The sequence below is a fragment of the Rousettus aegyptiacus genome, unplaced genomic scaffold (assembly GCF_014176215.1).
Source record: "Rousettus aegyptiacus isolate mRouAeg1 unplaced genomic scaffold, mRouAeg1.p scaffold_m13_p_8, whole genome shotgun sequence".
NCBI classification, from domain to species: Eukaryota; Metazoa; Chordata; class Mammalia; order Chiroptera; family Pteropodidae; genus Rousettus; species Rousettus aegyptiacus.
The window spans coordinates 53,765,452-53,790,189 of NW_023416311.1; the positions used below are offsets into that span (position 1 = coordinate 53,765,452).

General features: G+C 38.3%; 1 protein-coding gene across 1 annotated transcript in view; it reads left to right on the forward strand.

The window, feature by feature from the left end:
* LIX1 (limb and CNS expressed 1) overlaps window positions 1–24,738 on the forward strand; it is a 50,106-nt gene that overhangs the window by 18,161 nt on the left and 7,207 nt on the right. Inside the window, exons 3-5 of the mRNA XM_016122527.2 lie at window positions 2,109–2,272; window positions 18,029–18,169; window positions 20,288–20,383. Coding sequence (XP_015978013.2) covers window positions 2,109–2,272; window positions 18,029–18,169; window positions 20,288–20,383 — 401 coding nt within the window. The remainder of the gene's footprint in view (window positions 1–2,108; window positions 2,273–18,028; window positions 18,170–20,287; window positions 20,384–24,738) is intronic.

The window sequence follows — 24,738 nt, forward strand, 5'->3', positions numbered from 1 at the left end:
CAATTTTCAAGACACCTCTGCTGAATTCTGGAGGTCAAATGCAAGTAGAGACACAAATCAATCAGCTCAAAAAAAAATCCTTATTTTCTTGGAAATGGGAGGCAGGGGAGGATGAGGAGCAGAAATACAGTTTAGGGAATAAATGTTGTAATGTTATTTTGAGTTAAATCAACTAGTAAAAAACATTATTGTAAATATCTTTGAATGAATGAAAAATCTCTATATTGACCAATCTCATCTTGACCATTTAACATGCATTTTATTTGTTAATTCAAGTGTCCCCTCAGATAGGCTTACATGGGCCCAGTTTCTTTCTAAACAACTTCTTAAAAACTAAGCACTGCAGTTTTTAAATATACACAGGCTTCCAATTCCTTAGGTGTTTCGAGAAGTTACCTGAACTACACACTGAAGCTGATGGATGACCTAGGGATAAAGGAGCCAGGTGGTCCAGTCAACAACTTAAAGGGGGTTGTCCAATGTTTTTCCCTCCAGGTCAAACCGTGTGACTCTCCTGACTCTCTGAAAAATATCAAAGCTCAGTATTTTGAACCACATCCACCCAGGAATGTATTCCAGAGAATGTTAAAGGGTATAGACACTATTTTACACAAGGAATGTTTGAAAGAACAAAAACTATTTAATCTAGAATTTGAGGAAACCTGAGAGTTGTTTGTACTAGTATACTTTCATATGCAAGTGAGAGATACCAATTCAAAATGGTTTAAGAAAAAAGCTGATGTGTTGGTTCAGGGACCCAAACTATGTCATCAGAACTTAGTTTTTCTTTCTTCATCTCTTGGTTCCACCCTTCTCTGTGTTGGCTTTCTTGTCAGCCGTGTTTCCCCCTTCCTGGGGCAGCACCACATTTATCTCCTATCCCCCCAGCGACACTAGTGAAAAAGGAGAATTTAGTCTTCCAACATTTCCTATGGAATTCTTGGATTCAGTGGCTCCAAATGATTTGGTTTTGGTTAAATCCCCACTCTCAGCCCTGAAGAAGATACAGTCAAAGGAAAAGTGGTTCTTTAAGGAAAACCTTTATACTATTCACACAAAGAGGGGAAGGAAGCAAAAGGCAAGCAGGCAAAAACAGTAGATATCCTACGCTGCCTTCAAGTTATGTGGTGGACTCTCACATGAACAAACTTCTATGAGGCCCCCAAAATGGGAGGCAGACTACTTGTATGAACCTTACAGAAAAACTGATTCCAGCTCACCCCCCAAAAAGACCTTTTGACAGTCAGAACTATTAGCAGTTGAAATGGGCTACCTCGAGATAAGCTAAGTACCAAGTCCTTCCACATGTTCGGGCACAGGCCAGATGGGCAGCTGTTAGTAGTGTTTGCAGGGAATTCCTGCATTAGGCAGAGTGTTGTCTGCATGACCTGTAGGGTCTACAATTCTATTATCCTTGTTAATGTCCACAATTCAATTTGCAGTACAGGATAAACAAACCAACCTAATTTGATCTGGAAATTCTGCAGGCTATCACAGGTTATTTAATCTAAAACACATGGCTATAGCCATTATTATGTTTTCTGAAGTCATCTAACAGACGTGGTCCTTAACAAGGCCTCCATGTTATTAGTTTCACTTATGGCTTTTTCCAGCCTCCTGCTTATTACACAATTGCCTTTCATTCCCCTTTAGGTTGGGGTGGAGAGGAGCATGAAAGACTTTTCTTCTTTCTTCCTTTCTCCTCTTAAATCTTACAATAGGCGAGTTCCAATTAAAATTGCATTGCTTACAACTTTACTTCCAAATTCGGCTTTCACTTTGCAGGTTTTAGAATCTATGAGAAATGGGAATGGAGGCCACGGATAATGTAGCTCTGGACAAAGTTTATAAATGCAAATTTTCAAAGAAGAAGGAGTGAGATTTTTAAATTTGATATTAAAAATTAATTTATAAAGTAAACTTAATATACTGCAATGTTGTTGGAATTAGGGTACCAAACCACTTGAGCCATACTCATGAAGAAATAAATACATTGGTGTTAAATAGTATTTGCTTCTTTCAAAACTAAAAGCATTCCGCAAATAAAATTTTGTTTTGCCAGGGTGTGTCCATCCTTAATAACTGATTATGTTCCTTGTCTTTTTCAGTGAATGTTGTGTCAATGTTACAGGAATTTTGGGAAAGTAAGCAGCAACAGAGGGCTGCGTCCTTAAACGAAAGTGTGGTGGTCTATGAGTCCCTGCCATCTCCGGGCCCTCCCTTTGTGAGTTACGTGACCCTCCCTGGGGGAAGCTGTTTTGGCAACTTTCAGGTAAGACGTGACCATAAACTGATAAGTGAATGGTAATTGGGTTAAAACAGAGGAAGCCCTTTTATAAAATGGTAACATCATAAGTTTTCTTAATTGCAGTGAAAAAAGTTGTGGCATTATCTTATATTAGAGTATCCCCTGATACCTCTTCATGGAAAATGAACTTTATAGCATTTTATTTGCTTGATACCTGCAGCCTTTTCCCTCAAAATATTTTGGAGTATACCTTAAAAAACAAGGGAAGTCTTCCCATCATGGCGCTTTTATCAGTATAAAGTCTTCAATTTCATGAATTTTGTAATCAAATACTAATCAACATAATATACACCGAAGCATGAACCAACCACAAAGGTTGAAACTCACAGGACTGGGTTCAGGCACCTGTGCTCAGCCGCAGTTCTGCCTCTGACTAACTGTGTATCTTTTGGAAACTAATTTAACTTTTTGATTTCCCCAACTTTGAGATGGGGAATAATATCCACAGGATTGGACAGTAGTCATGAGATATACATGCAATGTGATTATGTAGTACATAGCAAGTATTTCAACTGTTGTTTTGATAATTATTATACTCTCCTAGTTGGTTAAATATCTCTTATGTTTATGATGGGTGTAAATGATGATGCATTTCTAGTTATATACCTACTCACATAAAAACATTTGCCTACATTAACTATCAACATCTGGTTATCCAAGTGTGTGTAACAAATACTCATTGAGTGATTAGGAAATATCAAGCATTGGGCCAAGTAATGAGGATATGGTCCATATCTTGAAGACATCTATGTATAAAACTATTATAGTAATTACATAGAATTATATTTGAGGGTCAATGAAAATATAGAAAAAGGAACTTCTCAATTTACCAGTCACCTTTATAAGTACCCCTTTAGTACAGTAAATCATCTCTCAATTTTCAATAACTATAATTGCTTTATAAGACAAAATCTTTTATTTATAGTTTATAAATAATGTGAAATCACAAGTATTAACATTTCTCTCTTAGCTTTGACAACTAGGAAGCTGAGAGGCAAATTTTCAGTGTATCTCCTTGTAGTATAAGTCTACAGAACTTAATGTCATGCATGCAGTTTTTAGAACTAACCTCATATTCAGTATTATTTATATTTCTACCTTTACTCTCCTTTTGAATGTAGTGTGTCTCACTCATTTATGTTATCCTGTTACCGTGTATCTGTTTTATGTTATTTCAGCTATTTTGTGAAGTGAGGGTGAGACAAAGTTGAATAAATAGACCCACAAACCTATGTCTGTCCAGGGGGAGTCAAAAGGTTCAAGGGGAATGCAATCACTATCTGAAGTGCAGTAGAGGATATCTTTGCCAATTGGTAAAGGGAAGGTGACATTCTTAGAACACAGCATGTACAAAGGCATGGAACAAAGGAAAACCACTAGCACTTTCAGAATGCTGTCTGCGGCAGCAAAATGGTAGGAGATGATGGTCAAGCACTCACATCAAACCATCAGGGATTTTCATGCTTTGCAAAGGAGAACAGGTTTTATTCTATATCAAATCAGAAGCCCTGAAGGGTTCTGAGCAAGAGAGCCATATATTCAAATGAGTTTCAGAAAGATTACTCTGGCTGTGGCATGGGGTAATTTTAAGGCTAATCAAAATATTACCTTCAAAACATCTGACCCAGCCAGCTAACAAGGTCCTGCCGTCTCCTACACTGAGCAACGGTCACCAGTAGATTTTGCCTTTGACTAATGAAAGTGAATTGCCCAATGAGGATGATTTCAAAGTGGGTCTAGAAGCTTTCGTACAGGGCTTAATGTAAGCCCAGACACTTAAACAAGGATGAGGAGCAGGTAAGGAAGAAAGGCAGCAACTGAGGAAGCCATTCCCTAATCCACATAAATCTGCTTTCCATTATTGAGCATCCTAAGGGGAAGTTTGCCCGCTCAAATGGAGCAGATTTCCCATTTCAGGCAAAACAGACCTACTCAGCCGCAAAGCAAGGTCTTACTAGCCACCTGAATGAATCTATTTCTTTGCGCATGAATGTCAGTAGGCTACAGATCACCAAACGTGAGGAAAGCTAAACGCAAAAGAGAAAAGGTCAAGGCGAGCAAATGAAAGAAGAGAAATGATCTACGCAGCAGAGGACATAAGAGAGTATTACAATGAGTATCCTCAAAAAATTATGGGAGGACATTTATCCCTAAAATAGCTATAGAAAATAGAAGCAAGCCGGAAACAAGAAATTTAAATATGATTGTCAAATTAAAACAATAAAAATAAATAAATAAAAGAGAAGTAAACAGATGAGTGGACATAGATCACAGCCAATTTAGTAAGGATAACAAAGTTAAAAAATAAGCAATAAAGTAAATTTTCTAAAACTTACAGCGAAAGACAGATGGAAAAAAAATAGTACAGATGTGGGAATAAATCCTGGAGGTAAATATTAATGTAAGTTCTAGAAAGAGACAAAGAAATGGGAGAAAATAAATAACAGAAGAATTTTTCTTTGAGTTAAAGAAAAGCACGAATTTTTATACTAAAATGATCCATTATATTCCAAGCAGGATCATGACAAAAGAATCACACAGCTCCATAGCTGTGTGGAATTTACAGATAGTATTCTGCTTAAAAGATGGATAAAGAAACTTTTTTTTTTTTAATACAACATTTGTGTATTGATCTCAGGTTTTTGTTTTCGTTTTGTTTTTTTTAACGCACATTGAATATATATGTAGGGTAGCTTTTGGGGAGTTGATGAAATATGGCAAAACCTGACAAACGTGTCAACAAAATCAAAAACTATTTCTTCAAAAAGATAAATAAGAAAAAAAATCTTTGACATTTCTGAGTAAAAAAAAAAAAAAAAAACAAGACGTATACTATACTAAGCATGAGAAAAGGGATCCAAATATAGGAGTATACTATAAGAATACTACATAAACAATTATATTTTTAAAACATGAAAAGTTAGATGATATTGACTACTTCGTGGGAACTCTCTGTATTATTACCTTTGAAACTCTCCTGTGAGTTTATATTTAAATTTATTTCAAAATAAGACGTTTTGTTTTGTTGTTGTTGTTGTTGTTTAAAAAAAAAAAAGCCTCAATGACTACCTATTACCTTCTTATTAAAGTCTTAAAGACTTATTCTGGCAACAAAGATTTTACAGTTGGCTCCAACTTTTCCTTCCTTCTTTATCTCCCTGAATTCCACTTCAGACCCTCAGCACTTCAGCCTGACAGTTCTTCATCTTTGCCTTGACCTCTTCTAGCTACTCCCACACTCACACTGTGACCTAATCGTGAAGTCCTGTTGCCACCTTCTCTGCATGTCTAAATACTGCCTATCTTCCAGGATTCTGCTCAAATGTCGTATTCTCCATGAATTTCCCCTGACTCTCCCTGCTCGATATCTCTGCCTCTTCTTATTTCCCAAAGCAGTTATCTCTGTTTCTCTCCTAGTGTTTTTATATTTTTGCCTTATGCTACAACTACTTACGTGTGTGTTCTGTCTCTGTAATAAAATGTAAGTGCCTCAGGGACAGGGTCTGTGTTCTTATATGCACAGCACTGTGCTGTGCATATAAGTGTTCAATAAATTTTGTTGAATGAATAGCTAAATGAATGAATCCCCAAAATTAATGAAATTAATAAATCCCAAGAATTCATGAAATTTATATTTGTCCTTTTTTTGTATATAACCACTATTGATTGATATATAACATAGTATATATTATTATATATAATATGATATAGAAACTAAGATATTTCACTTAAAAGTAGTGGGCTGGGAAGGAAAAGTCAGTAACATTAAAATCATCTGATTTATTATATTCCTAACTTTGCTTAAAGTTTTGGAACTAGATTAATATGGAAGCATTGATTTTCAAAACCTTTTATTTCTCCCTGCATTTAATTTATGCATTAGTAACTTCACCTCCACTCTATACCCAGGTTTGCATGTATTTGTTCATATTAATAAATACACTTATTATAACTATTTAGAATATAATGTATTTGACAGATCAGTGAATAAATCTAGAGGATATGAATCTAAGAAATTCTAGAATTCTTGTTTTTGTTTTTGCTATCTTGAGAATTATGAATTTCCCAATTCTCTCATAAATTTCTACCCAAAATGATAGGGCTTCCCTTAGGTAGTACATGAAACATCCTCTTTGTGATCTTTAAAAAATAGAAAACGAAATGCAAAAATGAAACTCTTCAGCAAGAAGGCCTCTTGGGGATCTCTATGATCATTTCAGGGTCTCTTTTTCCTTATGTTTAAATCATCATATTTTAAGGTTCTCAAGAGCATTGTTAACATCCTTGTTTTAAAAGATTCGGAATTTCCTGAATCAAATATGTTTTGAAAATGTGTTTGGGTGATTGGCTGCCAAATCTGGCCTCTTAACCTTTGGCCTTCCACAGTATGATTTTAGAAAGGAAAACCAGAAAGTAAAAAGAAAAAAGAAAATTATCCCTAAAGCAATATCCTTGCACTATTTTTTATCAGTTCAGAAACATCTTAAATGCTATTTTCACCATATAACATTTTATCACATTTTTACCAGCAGTTAGTCTGTGAGAGCCTACATGCTCATTCTTGCAATGCCTTTCACATAATCAAATGTCACCTTTGTGCATTGCAAATCATTTCATGATGGATTATTAATGCCCAGACCATGTGCTGAGACATGAAGAAACCATTATGCCAGCAGTAGCCTTCTTACTGAGCCCTGGACGTCACCTCCAATGGTGCCAAGTAATTGAAAATACTTGAAGTGGAGTATGAGACTGGATTGCAAGATTAATCCCTCTGGTTTCATGGAAACTGTAAGAGATTATGCTCATTCATTCTTTAGAAAAGTGGTATTCAGACTGAGTTCTAGTTTTCTGATTAATCAAAGGAAAGCAGTCAAAAGGCTCTGATGGACATAAACCACTGGTTTCAGGGAAAGGAACCTCCTCCTGAAGTAAATGGGAGGCTGTATCTAGGAAGACTAAAGAATTTTCAGTTAATCTTGACACCACAACCCACAAAACACAAAGGACTGGAGCGAAAGAAAGCAGCCATAGTCCTGCCTTTAAACCATGCCTTCATAAACTGCTATAGTATAGGAAAAAGATAAATAAAAATACGATTCATTTTTAAATTTCTAAACGATAAATAAAATGATCTGTCGATGCTAAATTATTTTTCTTTTAGAAAGTTATATCGAAACACATTGGTACTTATTGTGCCTTTTATGAAAGAAACTATCTGCTATTAAGTAGAAATTCATGGATTTTAGACATATTTTCTTATGCCTTTTTTGTCTAGCCAATTAATCTGTCCCTGGCAACATATTATGGCCATGAGAACTTGCAGTAATTTCCGTTTTTTACAATGAGAGCAACACACGTTCCATCGGGTCAACGTCTGGCTCCCCTCCTGATAAACTCAGGAGGAAAAGGCCGCCCGTTGCTTCAGCCGCTGTTTTTGTTTCCAAATCCAAAAGAAGAGCTTAATTGAGTATTTTCTTATTTCACATTTTAATTTTAAAAACTTAATGAAAAGGTTTGTGATTCAAATCTCATTTTCAAGCTGTGACATGGTCTTCTATATACTCTTCTAGAGTGATTTGGATTAATAAACTTTATTCCTATTTGAAAAAGAAGGAGAACTTCCCTTGGGTATAGTACTAGACCGACCATGAGATTATTTAGGTGCATGAGTTATGACTGAACAAAAAATGTATCCCTTGGCTAAAATTGATGCCATAACTCAATTTATTTGAAGTATAGGACACTAATTCATTGGGGTATTCTGTCTTTTTCATATAAGTATTTTGTCATTAAAATTGCTTCACAGACAAATAAATACGATGGTAAACATTGGGTCAGGTACTTAGGCTATTTGTACAATGCCAGGCACCACATGAAATGGAGATGTGTAATATTTCCATAGATAAGCTGTCGATTGATTTGTTTTATTTTGTTTTGTTGTCAGCCAATGTTTGGTGTTGCGTAACAGGGCTTCACAGGTGGGAGACATGAGATGGATACTTAGCAGATGAATTCCTTGCAAAGCTCTGTTTCTAAAGGGCCTTTAATTTTTATGTCACTTAATTTTCAAACCAAAGCCTTTGCCTATAAAGATATCTAGAAAACTACTTTTTACATGTACATTCTGGATAAAAGAAGAGTAGGAGATTTTAATTTTGCCTTGTTTTAGTTACTTAAGGCAGTAAGCACACTTCACTTACATTATCAGATATAAAACACATGTTTTATACTTTCTGCACTGAATGATTCTTTTTTAAATCTAGGGAATTAAAAGTATATTTAAATCACTATAAACTAAGTTTATAAAATTAAGTTTTTCCCAGGAGAGAAGGACTAAACGAAAATTCGATTAATTCATTGACTTGACTAAATGGAATTGTAGTGCTTTCTTTTTACCGATTATTTAATAAGATCTAGCCTTAACATTCCATACCCAAAACAGAGAGTTTCTGCAATAAAATTGCACTGCACTAATGCTGTTTTAATGTTAAGTATTTCTATTGTAAATCAACCTTGACCTCTTTCTTCTCTGCCTCTAGAATTGACTCAGATGCATGACCCACTATGCAGTACAATTTAACTTTTAAAGCAGGTATTTCCTGGTAGAAATCTCCACAGGAAAGCATTCAGTTTTGTAACTAATAAGACTTAAAGATAGGAAGATTAGTTATAACCCCTTCCCATTTGAAAGTCATATGTCAGCTAATGATCAGACTCTAATGACTTGCTCATGAAACTGGGAGTGCATATTATTTTAATGAGACCTCATATTTATTCCCCAGACCTTGACTCTGTGTCTTTTCTTATCAAGCAACGTGAATAAAGGGCTTGGCCTCCAAATAAAACAACAGTGTAGTGAAAGGAAAAGGCTCCGTAGTAAATAAAGATTTGGGTCTACCTCCGCAGGAGTCTCCCAGGCCTGAATTGATAAGCTTTAGGAAGATGCTCACTGTCTCAGGAGTTGCTGAGTGAGGAAGAAAGGCTGACTCCATTTTTCCCCAACCCCTCTCTATTCCTCTCAGTGCAATCAGAGCCAAGTCCTTTTACATCAAAGCAACTGTAAAAATAAACCAAAATTTTGAGCCCTGATCAATTCATCTTGTCTTCACCTTAACTTGAAAAAAGAAAAAGAAAAGAAAAAAGGGAAAAGAAAAAAAAAAAAAACCTCAAGGAGCAAAACACAACATGGTTTTGTAATAGTTACCAGGGACCTTGGTCTAGGTATGTGTATAGAATAGCATTTGCGGCAGAGGTACATGAGGAGGAGGCCAGGTGGTTTATATTATAAAAATAACATTCTGACCCACCATGTGCATGAAACATTTCTTTCAGTTGACAGGAACTGCTGAGTTTTCTCTGAAAATTGGACTCCCAGACCACTCCCCTCCCCCATACCAAGCAAAGACCCCCATTCCCAGCACACAGAGCTCCAAATTGTTCCCAATGTATTTACAGCCAGCCCGACCTATGAAGAAAGAGACACGATATCAATTTGGGTGACCGAGTTTCAGCAGTTGCCCTTTTACACATTCCCATCTGGAAGAGGGGAAAGAATGCTAATATATCAACAATTAGATAAATTGGAACACATGCAAATGTTCATGCTTAGACCAGGGCAGTCAAGGTCTTAAAGGACTGAAAGAGGCCTTAGCAGCAGAGCCTGGTTTGTGGCATTCTTTGTGCTGATGGCTTTCTGTCTGAATGAAACTGAGGCGCTGGTGACGCTGACCAGAACAGGCAGGCCGTAGACACCAACTCTGCAAGTCACTTGCTTGCAACTTGGACCTAAGTCACAAAAGCGAAACATTCCCTGAATGACAGACTTGACAGCCTAAAGGATTTGGGCAAGAATTCTCACCTCTCATAGAGTCAGTTTATTTGTTTTTGCCACCTGCATAGTCCCAGTTCTGGAGATCCCTTTGGGTATCATGTGCTGCTGAGCAAATGCCACTTAAATAACGCTGACCTACTCTTGACCCCAGAGAGGACATCTTCAGCTTTGAGTTTGCATGTAGATATAATCTGTTACATTTGCTATTACATTCCTATTCTTATTCAAAAAACTCACTCCTTGTAGACAATTGGCTACCGTAGGTAGGCACTGAGTGAAGTATGTCTAACTTGGTTTTATACATTTTGGATCTGCAGATCTATTTTTTTCTTGATTCTTTAAAATACAAATACGAATAATTATAAAAAGTCTGTCCGTTCAAAATGGAGAGAAGTTATTTATATAGATGTCTTTCCATGTGCTTTCCTCTTTTAAAAGCACTGTAGTTGGGAGGTATGTACAGTAAAATCTTGATGTTCAGAAACAGCTACTCAAGGCATGTATCCTGCCCATTTTCTTATACAAAGCATGAGAAAAAAATATTAATCAAATGAAGACTACCAGGAAAGTAATTGTTGAGAGTATAAATTGTGTCAGCCTGCCTATAAGGTTTTCCTGTGAACACATATCATGCATGGTGTATTAGCTATGTTTTAAAAAGAAGCTTTAAGTTAATAAATTCTTGGCTTAAAAATAAATAATTAGTTAACAATAAAATTAGTTTCTTATTAGGCATTTCTATTTTTATAACATGTACGTGGATACCAAATTTTTATTAATGTAATAACTTTTATACATCCTAAAAAATTGACTACCTATTATTCTATTTTGGGACAGCCTACTGACCCACAGATTAATCTTGGTTGATTAATTTTATGTTGCATGGCATGACATGTTGGAAAATTGTCATGGAAGACATAAAACTACTGAGCACTGACATAAAAACTACTGATAACATTTAGACATCAGTTCAGACAGCAATGTTTATATAAGTCCTAAGGGCCTAATTATAGAATTGTCATCAAGGATTTTTTTTTTTAGCCCTAAGACTGCTTTTTCTTGACCTGTGTAGAAGCAATTTCTCTAATAAGAAATTAGCATATTTGATGTTCACAGAGGTGGGTTTACCATTGCGCTATTGTGATTTATAATAAGAAATATATATTTGGCCTTTAGCCTGTTTCCTGGCACAAAGTTCCTAACACCCTTGGAATTCCCTAACTGATAAGAGTAATAAAGAGATCTTTTGTTATTCATAACAAAACCCCTTTCTACCTTACCTGAGTTTATGTCAATAAAGTGACTTTCGGGAAACCCCTAAAGATGGGGATTGGTTACTAGAAGAATCAACCCTGAGACTTCCTGGGAGGGGAGAGGGAGTGAACATTAACTTAATCACCAATGGCCAAAGATTTAATCAATCACACCTACATTAAAAAGCCTCCATAAAAAAAATGATGGGATTTGGAGAGCTTCTAAGTTGGCGTACATGTGGAGGTGCTGGGAGGGTGATACGCCTTCACCCTCAGGGGCTGGCAGGGGCTCAGAGAGGGAATAGAAGTTCTGAGCTCCTTCCCATATTCCTCGCCTCATGAATCTCTTCCTCTGTCTGTTTCTTTTATAATAAATCAATAAACTAGTAAGTAAACTGTTTTCCTGAATTGTGAACCATTCTAGCGAATGACAGAACCAGAGGAGGGGGTTGCAGGAACCTCTCATTTTCAGCTGGTAGATCAGAAACACAGGTGACAACCTGGACATGTATTGAGTGCCTGAAGTTGGAGCAGTCTTGCCGGACAGAGCCATTAATCCATGGGACCTGATGCTATCTCCAGGTAGTTTCAGAATTGAGTTAAACTGTAGGACACCCAGCTCATGTCAGAGAAGTGGGTTTTCCCTGAAATAATTGGTGATCATAAAAAATTCAAGCATAATAGTGTAGCAGAGAAGAGTTTTCCTTTTCAACTGTGAAGCCAATAAAGCTTCTGCATATTCTCTTTCCAAATCAGTGTCATTTTTTAAATTTATGATTTCATATTATTTTTCATAAACAAGATATCCCAAATTGCATAAGCTTCAGATCCCACAAAAACTGGTTCTGTCACCGCCAAATTAGAAATGAGATGGAAGGGACAGAAGGTAGAACAACATTCCTCTAAAAATAGTCCTGGGCTTGCCTGCCTTCGAATCACCCGAAAAGCTTGTTAAAATGCAGATCCCCTACCACAATCCATCTGAGGAGACTGATTCAGTAGGTCAGATTGGCACCTGGGAATGTACATGTTTAACAACTTGGCAGTCTTACTATGAATACTAAAATTTTCTAACCATTGTTTCATAATCCCGGACTAGGCTTAGCAATGATCTTCATAGTGTACTCAATGGGCTCCTAGTCACTTGTTCGGTGATCTATCATCCAAAATAAAATACAAGGCCAAATGAGCTGGTCTTGGGAGAATTTCTTATCTAGTGGAAGTTGCAACATTTAATTTTAATCACTTTTGCTCTTGAAGAGTTATGAAGTACTTTTTTTTTTTTTTGAGCAATCTTATGTGGTAAAATCCCAAATTCTCTTGGCTTCATATTTAATCAAGGGTCACTTCCAGCCAGCACGAGAAACTTTCTGCAGAAGATGACATTTGATCTTCTGGGCTAGTCATAGCTGGCCTTTCTCCATGTTCCTACTTCCAACAGTCTAGGTAGTGAAAAGCATGAAAAGGACAGTAGGAGGGAAGGGGATATTACAGTCAGCACATCACCCTCTTCATTGGGCACAGTTCCTTCTAAATGAAGTTGAGTTCATCAGGCCGAGGTGTGAGGAGACACTGCTGGAATCTTATGTCAGAATGATCCATGGAGCATCAAAGTTGAAGCTTTGGTTAAAGTAATCACTGATTTGAGGAACTGAGAGACTTTAGCCAAATTATATATTCTTTCCATCCCAGTGTGAGTGACCGTTTCTGTGAGAAGAAGAATAGTATAGTGGTTAAAAATCTGGACTCTCAAGTCAGACAGACTTGGAGTAGAATCTCGTTTCAGTCGCTTTTTAAGTTTTATGACCTCGAAATATGTAATCTCTCTTTCCTTACCTGCAAAATGAGGGTAACAACAAAACCAACCTCATAGGATTGTGGTAATAACTGAATGTGATGATAAACGTGAAGTGCTTAGTTTAGCACCGAGCACATAGTGTCAGCAGTGAGGTTGACTGTTATCGGACTCTCCTTCAAGGGTGGACGGAAAGAGTTCCTAATTACCTTATGTGAGCAAAGCCTTTATATTAGTTATCTATGGCTGGGTAACAAATTGCCTCAAAACTCTAATGGTCTCACAGCATTTCTGAGGATCGAGAATCTGGAAGCAGCTGAATTGGGTAGTTCTCGAGCCATGGGACCTCTCAAACCGTAAGGGCCTCCTGAAAATTTCAGTCACGCTGTTAGTTGGAGCTATAGTCATCTGAAGGCTTGTTCGAGTCAGCAGGATCAATTTTCAGTGTCCCTCAGATGGCTGTCAGGAGAAGGCAGTAGTTCTTTACCATGCATGCCTTTCTGTAGAGCTGCTCACATCATGGCAGCTGACTTTTCCCAGAGCAAGTGATCAAATGAAGAAAGCAAGTGTGACCAACGCAGGAGCCATAGTGTCTTTTATAACTTGATATCAAAAGTGACATAGCATAACTTGTGCCATATTCTGCTGGTTACACAGACCAACTCTGGTACAGTGCGCAAAGAGACTGCACAAGAGTGCAGGGGACAGAGATGACTGGGGGCCATAACAGAGGCTGGCCACCACGGCCTTTATATAGTTTTCCTGAGTCATGCCACAGACGCTCTTAATTTTTTTTTTCTTTAATTTTAGATTAGAGGCAGGAGGCTTTGAAATGATTATAGTGGTTTATAATCTACCAGCAAATGAAAGTCATCTGAGCATCAAGATAAATGTCTGAGTGGGGTCTGCTAGCCACTTGGAAAGCATGTGGCTCCACATGCCTAAGAAATCCACAGCTGACTTCAGTAAAATCTCAACTATTAAATATTCCAGCTCTGCACTTTCACAAAGTGCAAAGGACAGAAGCTGTCTCTCTATATTAACAAGTAAAAATGGTTAGTGGATAAGGCACGGTTTACAAATCTGTATTTATGATTGGGGTCTGGCTGAAAAACAGCAAGAATAAACCATACAATCTGGGAAGTCTAATTCTAGCAGGAAGTTGCTTTGAAATAACATCATACTTCACTCACTCCCCAACCGATGTCTTTGATGACCAGTTTGGACACATTAATAAAACGTCCTGTCATTTACTATATTTTATTTTCTTGCAGCGTTTCCCTCTGTTTGATGGTAACTCTAGTGGTGCCTGTTCTTACAGAAGAATCCACACTCTGATTTAGATTTGCCCAGTGGATTGCTTTTGGCTAAATTTTCTTGCCTAAACACAAGTCCTTATGGCTTGAGAAGTCCCATTAAAAGATCCCTAAAGAAAAATATGCAGCTTTTACTGGCTTGGATTTGTAGGTCCAAAATTTGGAAGAAAGCAGCTGGTTAATATTATAAACATTTTGAAGTACTTGTCTTTCAGAAATACGGAGAACAATAGCAAGAAAAACCCTTTGATGGCTCAGAATTTATTTTATTTTATGTACTTATTAATTGGTATAATTTCTCCCCTATTTTAACCAAAGATTCTGTACATTGAAACAATAAAATAAGTAAAGACATGTGTCTGCTTTAAAATTTCGATATTGCTTAAGTCTCCGTAGTTCTTTTCCATGCATTCTGAGTAAAGGCTCTTTCTGTTCTGTCAGCCAGGCTGCACTTTGATCTCAGAAGCAGTGCCATTTGGTTGTAAATGTATGTGGCTCCTTTGATCTAGTACTTAGCTGTCTTATTTAAAGTAGATAGTTTCTTTTATCTAAGTAGTGTTTACTAGGTCTCTCCCTGTGAAAGATGATGTAAATTGATATTATTTAGATAGAAAGTTATATAAAGTTTCCTAAAAGTACCTAGATCTGAATCTAATTCTCTAAATTCTAAAACCCCAATGTCTCTATTATAGATTTTATAAAGCAAATTCCTATTAAAATGAGCTGTTCCTATAGATGTCAGGTAATACTTGCAAAAATTCTGTTTGCTTTTTAATGAGAAACTGATTTTTCCAAAGTATAATAAACATATTCTACATTCAGGCAAAAGTGGTAATCGCAGAATGTCTGAACTTAATGGCCAATTATCCCTCTGAAATTCAGGTATTAATATATTTTTATATTACTGGGTTAGGCATACTATACAGGGTACATTGAAATGGGACTTTTTAAAAATAATAAGTACATAGCTTTAATTTTCCTCTTTAAAGGATTTCTTGAGCATTTTATCACGTGCATTAGTGACTTGTGTTTGAATTTCCTAGGCTGCAGTCAGTTATTCATTCAACAAAACATGTTGCAGGTGCAGAGACACAAAGATAACTGAGCCACAGGCTCTGCCCTTAGCTTGCTCATGGCCCAGGGTTCAGGGGCAAAGCACTAGCAGACAATTACATGGCAGTGTGCCTCTCATGGACAGTGGTCCTCTCAGCTTGGCCTTGGGAGTGATCAGGGAAGGCTTCCTGGAAGAGGTGGCACCCGAGCTCAGTGAAATACTGCTGACTCAGAATTTAGTGTCCCATAAAATCCAAGCCAAGTCCACAATGTAAAGCCAATGCATCTGCCCAGACACCCCCTTCTTCCCCCAGTTTAATACAGGTAGCCTAAACCTTGAGAGAGGTCTAAACTTAAACTGGCTTTGCTGCTTTCTGAAGCTATCCCAAAGCCTTCTTGGTCATCATTCAACAATAGGGAGAAAAAACCCAAACTACTTTTCACTTACATTATAGACCTTTAGCTCAGTTCTTTATTTGCAGGAGATATTGGAAATATCTTTGTGCTGCAAGTTAAAATAACTGCTTTTAATCGTTCTGCTTTGTTACACTCCTGACATTTTATTTCCTGTCCTCTTTGGTATCATGTTTCTATCATTTCAGAAGACTTGTCATTACTTCATTCATGGACTAACCATGTATGAGCACTATCAGGCACTCTGGAGGATGCTCAAGAGGAATATAAGGGCCTTTCTCAGACCTGGAGGTTGGGAGATGGGCAGGAAGAAGTAAGCTGTAGTCAAGCATAGGATTATTACAATAGCAGTCACGACTGTTCTAGTAGGCAGATTGCAGAGGGGAAATCAGAGGGGCCCGGGGCCTGACCTCAGGGCACTCATTCTGGGTTTGTGGAGATAAAGAGGCAAGGTTGACTTCTGCAGGACACGAGAGCATGAATTTGGAATGTTCCTGGGACAGTGCAGGAATCATTAGCACTAGGCAGGTGAGGTAGGGGTAGGATATGCTGAAAGAAAACTGGAGGGGTCTGGCTTTTACCTAGTGGTGCTAACAAGCCACCGAGGCCGAGGAACTGTCCAGTGAAGCAGGATCTTTGGTACTTTCCCTGTTCTTTCACTTCAGTCACCAACTACTACTGATTCTGAGAAGCATACATTTTAGGTAAGTAGAAGCCTTGAAGATCAGAGAGCCTCGCCTCCCATTTGTCCAGCTCCAAAATTGAGGCAGCCCAGGGCTCGCAGTCGGTGGCTCAGCCAGGGGTTTTGGCGGCCCTGCTGACCAGGACCTGGGCCTGGGCTTCTCTTCCAGGGGCTTGTTTCCCTCTAGGAGTCCTGGAGTAGAGCCTAGGATCCTAGAGAGTTCACAGGAGTTGTGGGAGAGAGATGCCATCACAGTCTGGGATCCTCCAACAGGAGTGGACTCCAGGGACAGTGCAGTTCTCGTAGAGCTTCATCCCTACTTATCTGGGCTGCTGGGATCCATGCCAAGCAAGAACTTGAATAAGAGGAATTGTCATTTATAAGAAAAGAGACAAGAAAGGACAGAAAAGAATCAGGATACAATAAGCAGAGCTGTATGAGCCATGAGAAAGCCAAGCTAGGAGGATTGGGAGCAATGTTACATTTGGGATAAATGACTTTTTTTTTTTTTTTTATGAGTTACTAATCATAGGCCTCCTGTAGCCCCTAACTTCAGAAAAGAAAATGGAGCATGTCTCACCCAAACCGCACAGCCTGACAGCAAGATGGAAGGGTCCTCAAGAAAATTAGGAAATTGTTATTAGAAGGAAGGTGAGGGATAAATGCTGGAAAAGCAAAAACAACAGATATTGACAGTCCCTCTCATTCTAACCTGGAGGTAAAAAAGTATGAGATTAGAATGTTCACATGGAGTGTTACACGTGCAAAGCATTCTCACCGCTTTATACTAACTAATATAGTTTGAGCCTGTCCTCGAACCTGTGACACAGGGACCACTATTATTCTCATTTACAGAGGAGGAAATTGAGTCACAGTAAGACTAACACCAAAGATCTTTCAGCTGCCGCGTGCCAGAGCTGGCATCTGAAACCAAGCACTCTGACTCCAGAAGCTATGTTCTTGAATTATTGTGTTAAATGTATCTCCCACTTTCTTTCTTTCATTACATTGTTTTCTTCTGAAATAAGGATCTGAGGAAGGCCCTGATAATGAATGTCATCACCTAGCATGCAAGAGTAGCCATTATTACTTTTGTTACTGTTTGTTAACAGAGTATGAAAAACCTCTGGTGCATGGTAGACATTCAATGACTATGAAATAAAACGAAAAGCATTTGAAGAACAACCAGGACATTCACGCGGGATCTAGAGCTGAAAGAAAATCTATGTGATCTTCAGAGGATTAGCAATAGACATAAAAGAATAGATACAGAGAGTAAATGTATGAATAGAAATGCCTGGAGACCCATTGAGGCAGGGACAAAATGGTGAGATGGTAAATCCTTTACTGACTCCTCTCCTTCCTTTCTCAAGTACTGCTTAAGTAGAGCTGAGGCCAGACGGGATGCAGCTAAAGTGGCCCTAATCAACTCCCTTTTCAATGAGCTGCCCTCTCGCAGAATCACCAAGGAATTCATTATGGAGAGTGTGCAGGAAGCCGTATCCTCCACCAGCGTGAGTACCCACCAGGGAAGGGAGGGGCTGGCTGCACTCAGAATACTGAGGCATTTGAATCTTGGGAGATGCAAAGTGAGCACATTCTTTAAGAATTGTGCAGGTTTAATTTTTACCCATCAAATCATTAATTTTCAGCAAAAATAGCACTTGGATTGGAAATCACAAAATTGGAGCTGGCTCCCTATTCCTCATCTCGGTAATGTTCTTTAACTTCCCTGGATTACAATTAATCAAGCTTTAAATCAAGGTAGATAATCTGATCCACCTTGATTCGTTTATTTGACTGTTTGCTGTATTGATTCTTTTAGGACCTGAGAACACATGCAATTGAATGCTGCTTTAATCTAGAGATAAGCTATCTTTTTTTTTTCCTAACCTTGACTGATCTTAAAAATTTTCTGAAGTATTTATTAAAAATGCCAGTTTCCCAGCTAGCGTGGGTGCTGCAATCTTTTTTAAAGAAAATCCTGACTGCTTAAATATGGGAAAAGCCATATGCCCAGTACTTATTAACTATTATAAGTGTCATGCTTAATATCAATTACTTCTTTCAGGGAGCTCTGAAAATTTTTATAATGGACATACTTAAATTTAAAGTGCTTTAAGAGCAAAAAAAATTTTGTCTTGGAAACTAAGATAGGATTTTTCTCGGCAGTCCAGGAGTAGATGATTTGTCCCAAGAATTATGTATAGCTCCTGATTCTTGTTATCTCCAAACTATCAGCCATGGAGGAAGCCTTGGGTCCCCACTGTGGCAGGGGTCTCCCTGTGGTTCCCCCAAGGGCAGGAACTTGGCATTAATCAGAGGGTTTCATCAACGCCTGGCTTGTCTTTAGCATGGATAAACCCCATCTGACATTTTCATTCTCTGATTCCCTTAATCTAAAAGTTCTGTCATTCTAGAGAAGCTTCTGATAATGAAGGAGACATTATCACACTAGCAGTTACATTTTTGCTCCTTTTCCTCTCATAAATGCTCTTATCATGCAGAAGAGAGTTAGAAGAAGGGGCAGAGAGTGGTTGACCTGGCTTGGAGACATCAAGGACCTCTATTCTACATCTGCTCTGAGGATGAAAGATAGCCTGCTTTCCTATTCTATAAATTATGAGCACCTTTGAGAAGGAGAACTTAGGAAAACGATGCCTGGTTTCTACGTATGGTATTTACTCAGGAGCAGGGAGGAGCCCTTAGTGTAAATGCAATTTATCATTTTTTATGAAAATTTCTAAGGAAAAAGAATATATAAGGTTGGCAGGCTTCTGGGTGGATTTCCTCTGGGATATTTAAAAGCCAACATAAATATTTCAGCAGCAGTGTGTTAATGTTATTGCATTCAAAAGCTATAAATTTGCTGCTATCTGGTAGTTATATGTTCAGTATCACAAAGCCATTGCCAACTTTCCCAGGAATCTAAGACCATGGGATGTTGAAGGGCAAGCCCCAGTCCCATTCTAGAGCTTGTGTTAGCTTTTTTCCTGCCAGTCTCTCTAAACAAATTAAAGGAGAATCTCATTTCTACCCATCACCCATCCACCTTGTTTGCTAAAGGTTAACTGGTTCAGAAGTAAAAAAATATAAACCAAGATCCATGTCTCCAATACAAACACCAGCATATTATGAAAAGTTCCCATTAGGAATCATAGCAGTAGAATGAATGGTCCATACAGCTGGAGAATTCTTTCCCTGTCAGTTACATCATCCTGCCTGGTTATCATCAGAATCGGAGCAAGGTTGTCATTCCAAAAGTTCAATAACACATGAAAGCATCCTCAAAGGGCAACCATTCTAACATTAACGCCACCACAACAAAAATCTTGTGCAAGGGTACGGGAATTTCTACTTTGGGATAATTATTCTTTCAGTGAGTATATAATCAGTTAACATTCTAATCAAAAGCCAGATTCAAATTGATCACAAACCTCTTTACTCTGAATCATGGTGAGATTAAGGGTTTTATCCCAAATCAAATGAAGACTGACTTGGTTGTACAATGCACATCAGAAGGGTTAGGACAATAATAGAAAGATATCTGCGGGACCACAGTGTTTATTTGTGACCACCCAAAGAAGAGGAGGAAAAACCATAATATTTTCCTTTTTTGCTTCCTTCTCAAGGGCACTTTGGATGACGCGGACGACCCCAGCACCAGCATCGGAGCCTACCACTACATGCTGGAGTCAAATATGGGGAAGACCATGCTGGAATTTCAGGTACCTGACTTCCTGCCACTTGTGTATTTTGCTACACAATTCAGATGCCTGGGAGAATGACACTCTTATCATTAACATCTGTCCCTCAAATCTACTTTGTGTTTGTTTGTTTTGGTCATTTAATCTAACCCTCTTAGAGTCCAGCATGATAGCTCCATCTTAGCCACACTTCAGTAGGCTAAAATAAACAAGACACAATCTTCGCTTTCTTAAAGGGAAGTAATAGACTTAAGTCTAAGAAACAGGGAACACCACTGTCTTATTACTGTAATTTTCCACCAGCTTTTCAGTATAAATGTCCCCATTAAACCAAATCGAACAGTGAAGTGTTGGTTGTGACTATTTGGTTCTTAATTTTCAGAAGTCGTAGACGAAGGTGCCTGCAATTTGTATTAAATAATGACCCCTTGGTTCTGTTATTTCTATTGAACAAAATCTGTTACCTCCTATCGTTAACTAAATAAAAAAACTTAGCAGGCTACAACCCTTTTTTCATTCACTGCAGACAAGCAATAATAGAGCCGAGGAACTATGCTATCTATTTCCAAACCAAATAATTATATCAATAATAAGGACAATAATAGCTGACACTTATTGGATGCTTACTTTTTCTGGCACTGTGCTAAGTATTTAACAAATATTATCATAATTTAACCCTCACAATAAACATCTGACTATTTATTATCTCTATGTCATCATTGAAGGAAGTATGCCATATAGCCTAGCCAATGGCAGAGCCACATTTCAGACCTGGGCAGTCTGATTTTTGAGCTGATGCTCTTGACTGTCATCCTACACTGGCCTTGGCAGATGAAAATTCAGTAGTAATTAGTTATAAAATCTTTGCCCTATAAAAAACTAAATTTGAATGCAGTTGAACATCTATATACATGCAGTGCTAGTGGAAATCCATATGCAATGTTATAATGAATAGACTTACCCCTAATATTTCAACTTTTTTAGGTTAGATTCCAAGAAGCAATCAGAGGTATATAGTTTTATTTACAAATCTATTCATCATGAAACAATTTACAGTGGTGTTCTAACTGACCCTTGAAGTCACCTACTTTCAAACACCTCCTTTGGTAGCTTTCAACCCCTTTTCCTGACTACAGTGACATAGCCACTTCTCAGGTAGATATGTCCTTCTTGCCCATTTTTTTAAATAATATTTTCCTCCTCAGTCCCTTGTTTGTTTGAGGCAAAAATGTTCTTTCTTCACCCTGTCCCAGGAAGATCTCAGTCATCCAGTTTTCTCCTTAATTGGCAATGGTCTCACTGACTTTGATGTTGCTTATCTGGTTTGGAAGAGGCCAGGTAGCCTTAAAGCATCCCCTCCCGAGTTGGCAGGGACATGCGTCGGCTCAGTGGTTCTGAGCCCAGGCTTTGGAGTGGGCCAGTCCCTTTCCACTTGTCTCTTCTCCTCACTTCTAAATCTGTTTCCTTGTCTGCATATAAATCAGGGAGTATAATAGTGGTGGACCCCACAGCACCATTGTGAGGATTAAATGGGATAAGAGTCCAGGACAGTTTCTGCCATGTGGTAAATACTCAGTGAAGGTTAACTGTTATTATATGTATTTCTGAAAAAAGACCGCTTTACCTGTAATGCCTGAGGCTACTGGATGAATTCCCTTGACAACGTTATCTTACTAAAGGTTCCAGATGAGGACAGGGTAGCTCCCTGCCCTAAACATTTCAGGACCCTTGCTGTAGAACAAAAAGGTGAAACTTATAAAGGGTCCTTTTCCCCCCATAACAATCTAAAGTCAAACAGCTAAAAAATAAATAAAAAAATAAAGGGAGGAACATAACACAAGAGAAAGAACACAAACTTTCAAAAATCATACAGACCTGTGTGTGAAGCCCGCTCTACCACTTGCCACCTGTGAACGTAATCAGTCTGAGACTCAGTGTTTCCATTTATAAAATAAAAAGCATAATGCCTGTTGCGTAGGAATTTTGTGGGACTCTCATAATGTTTATAAAGCATCTAGCATAGTGATTTCCCTAAAGAACCTCACTTTTTAAGATTTCTCCCCTCTCAATCCTGACAAAAGAATATTATACTTATTTTATTATAAAAAGAATGTTGCCTGCCCCACTACATAGTAGCTTGTATGTGATTTAGTTGCGATTTTCAGAAAATCAAGAATGATTTTTTAAGGCACTTGGGTTAGTGTGCCAAAGAGGGGGAAGGCAGGATTTGTTTAAAATCTTAAAATTCCATCTCAGTACTATGAAAGGCTGTACTTACTAACACTTTAATTGTGTTGGTATGGGCTGTATGTTTTCTGTGTGGTCTATGTAATAAGGTATTTAAATACGTGACATAATAATTTAAATCATAGTATGGAAATACTTCATAAATTCTTGTAGAGGAGGCTGGATGCAGGTTGGAGGACAAAGGAAGAGGAAGATGTGAGGGCAGGAAAAATCCAAACTCCCTCGCCCCAGTAGAGATGCTGGCAATCTAGGAGGAGGGCCTTGGAGCACATCCCTTTTCCTTTTGCCAGCTTTAGTTTGCCTACAGAGTCCGGGTTCCCGCACATTTTTTGGTGGCCTGGATTAAATGCATCAGCTAGCTTCTGCGCATAATGGGAATTGACCACAGATCTTGTCTGTTTGCAGCTGACAGCAATTCAGTACCCGCCCCTGGTGGATAATAGATGTATGTTTGTATCTATGGATGCCTATAACATATTAAAAAAAAAGACTGGTGTCTCCTGACCGCAGGCAGGCTTTCCAGGGGGGCCCTCAACAAGTCAGAGCGCAGAGGAAACGTGATAGGCTTCTGCTTACCTTCACTTCGTGGGAGGGAAGCCTGTTTTGAGGTAGCCTTGCCTTGGAGAAAACTGCTTGATGTTTGAGGGGGAGGGATAGTGACAGCACTAGCCACTGGGTCTTGTCAAGGTCATATTCAAGGCACTTTGACTGAAGCTGGTTAATATATTTATTCTGAAGCCTAATGCAATTTAAGGATGAGTTGTTTATTTACATCTTTGCTAAATTCTCCAGGTCGCCTTTTAAAACCTCATCTCATAAACAGATTTCCTTTTAAATCCATTCTCTTGGGTGGGGAGATGGTGCCCACCTGTTTTTCAAGTTCTCCATTTACAGTGTTTGTTTTTCTTATTTCTGATGAATCACAGAACCAAGCCAGTTTCCCAGACATAGTTCCAGAGAAAAACAGTGTGCATTTTCTCCCTGCAAAGTAGCTGAAAGGCCAAACATTGTTTCTAGTAGGAGGCAACACCAAGAAGCACTGTGAGGACAGAGCCCAGTTGTTGGCTTAAACTGAACGAATGAACCAAGAAAGCTGTGCAATGAAAGCTGCAACTGCAATTTTTCCTGATGAGAAAGAAAACACAGGGCTTGATTTTCCATTTGATTTTAAATTACTTGCTATCAGGACTAGCTACATAATTTGTGCGGGCCATTGCAAAATGAAAATGTAGAGCTTTTTGTTAAGAAATCACTAAGAATTTCAACAGTGGAACATTATATCGAGCTCGGGGTCCTGTGTGACTGCACAGATGACAAGCTCGTGAAACTGGCCTTGTCTCTGAGGCAGGCTCACGAGAAGGGCCCAGACTAGGAAAGGGGGATTAGACGTTCACCTCAGCTACAAAATTTAAAGGAGTGTCAAAAAACTCAGTAATCAAAACAGATAATATTATAATACAATATCGTAAAAACTCAAAATTAATATGTAAATTTTCATGACAAACAAAATATCAAAATTTTAAATAAGGGCAGACTTTTAAATGAAACGCTGAATGTGCATGACTCACCTTAGACTTCGTTTCACTCATGTCACCTTAGTCCTAACTCAACCTATAGGCCAGCTTCTTGTTTATCTTTCAGTGTACCCAGACTCCCCAGGGTTCTAGATCAACTCACATAACAAAGACTCCAGTGAGGAGCAGGACAGATAGGTCATATAATAGACTTCCTTTAATGTACTAAGACTTCGCCAGGTAGAAAACAAGACTAGAAAAACAGGCAGCAAGGAATCATGGCGAAACTAGGAAGTGCATCCTTACAGAAGTCCGCAGAAGCCCTCTCCTTGCCAATCTGCAGTAATGCAAGGATCTCCGATGGACTCAGTGGATTTCCTGGGGTTGAGACTAAGGTTCATACAGTTTGGGAAGATCTGAAGTTGGTGAATTTCGTCTTATGAGGGGAATTAAAGAAGTGGGACAGGAAGAATGCGGAAATATTTCAATATATTTTATGTGATGAAGGTAAGAGTACTATCTTCACAGAGGAGGGCAAGAACTAGCTCAGGACATAATGTAAGAAAGCAGAAAGAAGGCCATCTTCCCTGGGGGATTTTAGGAACAAGAGTAATA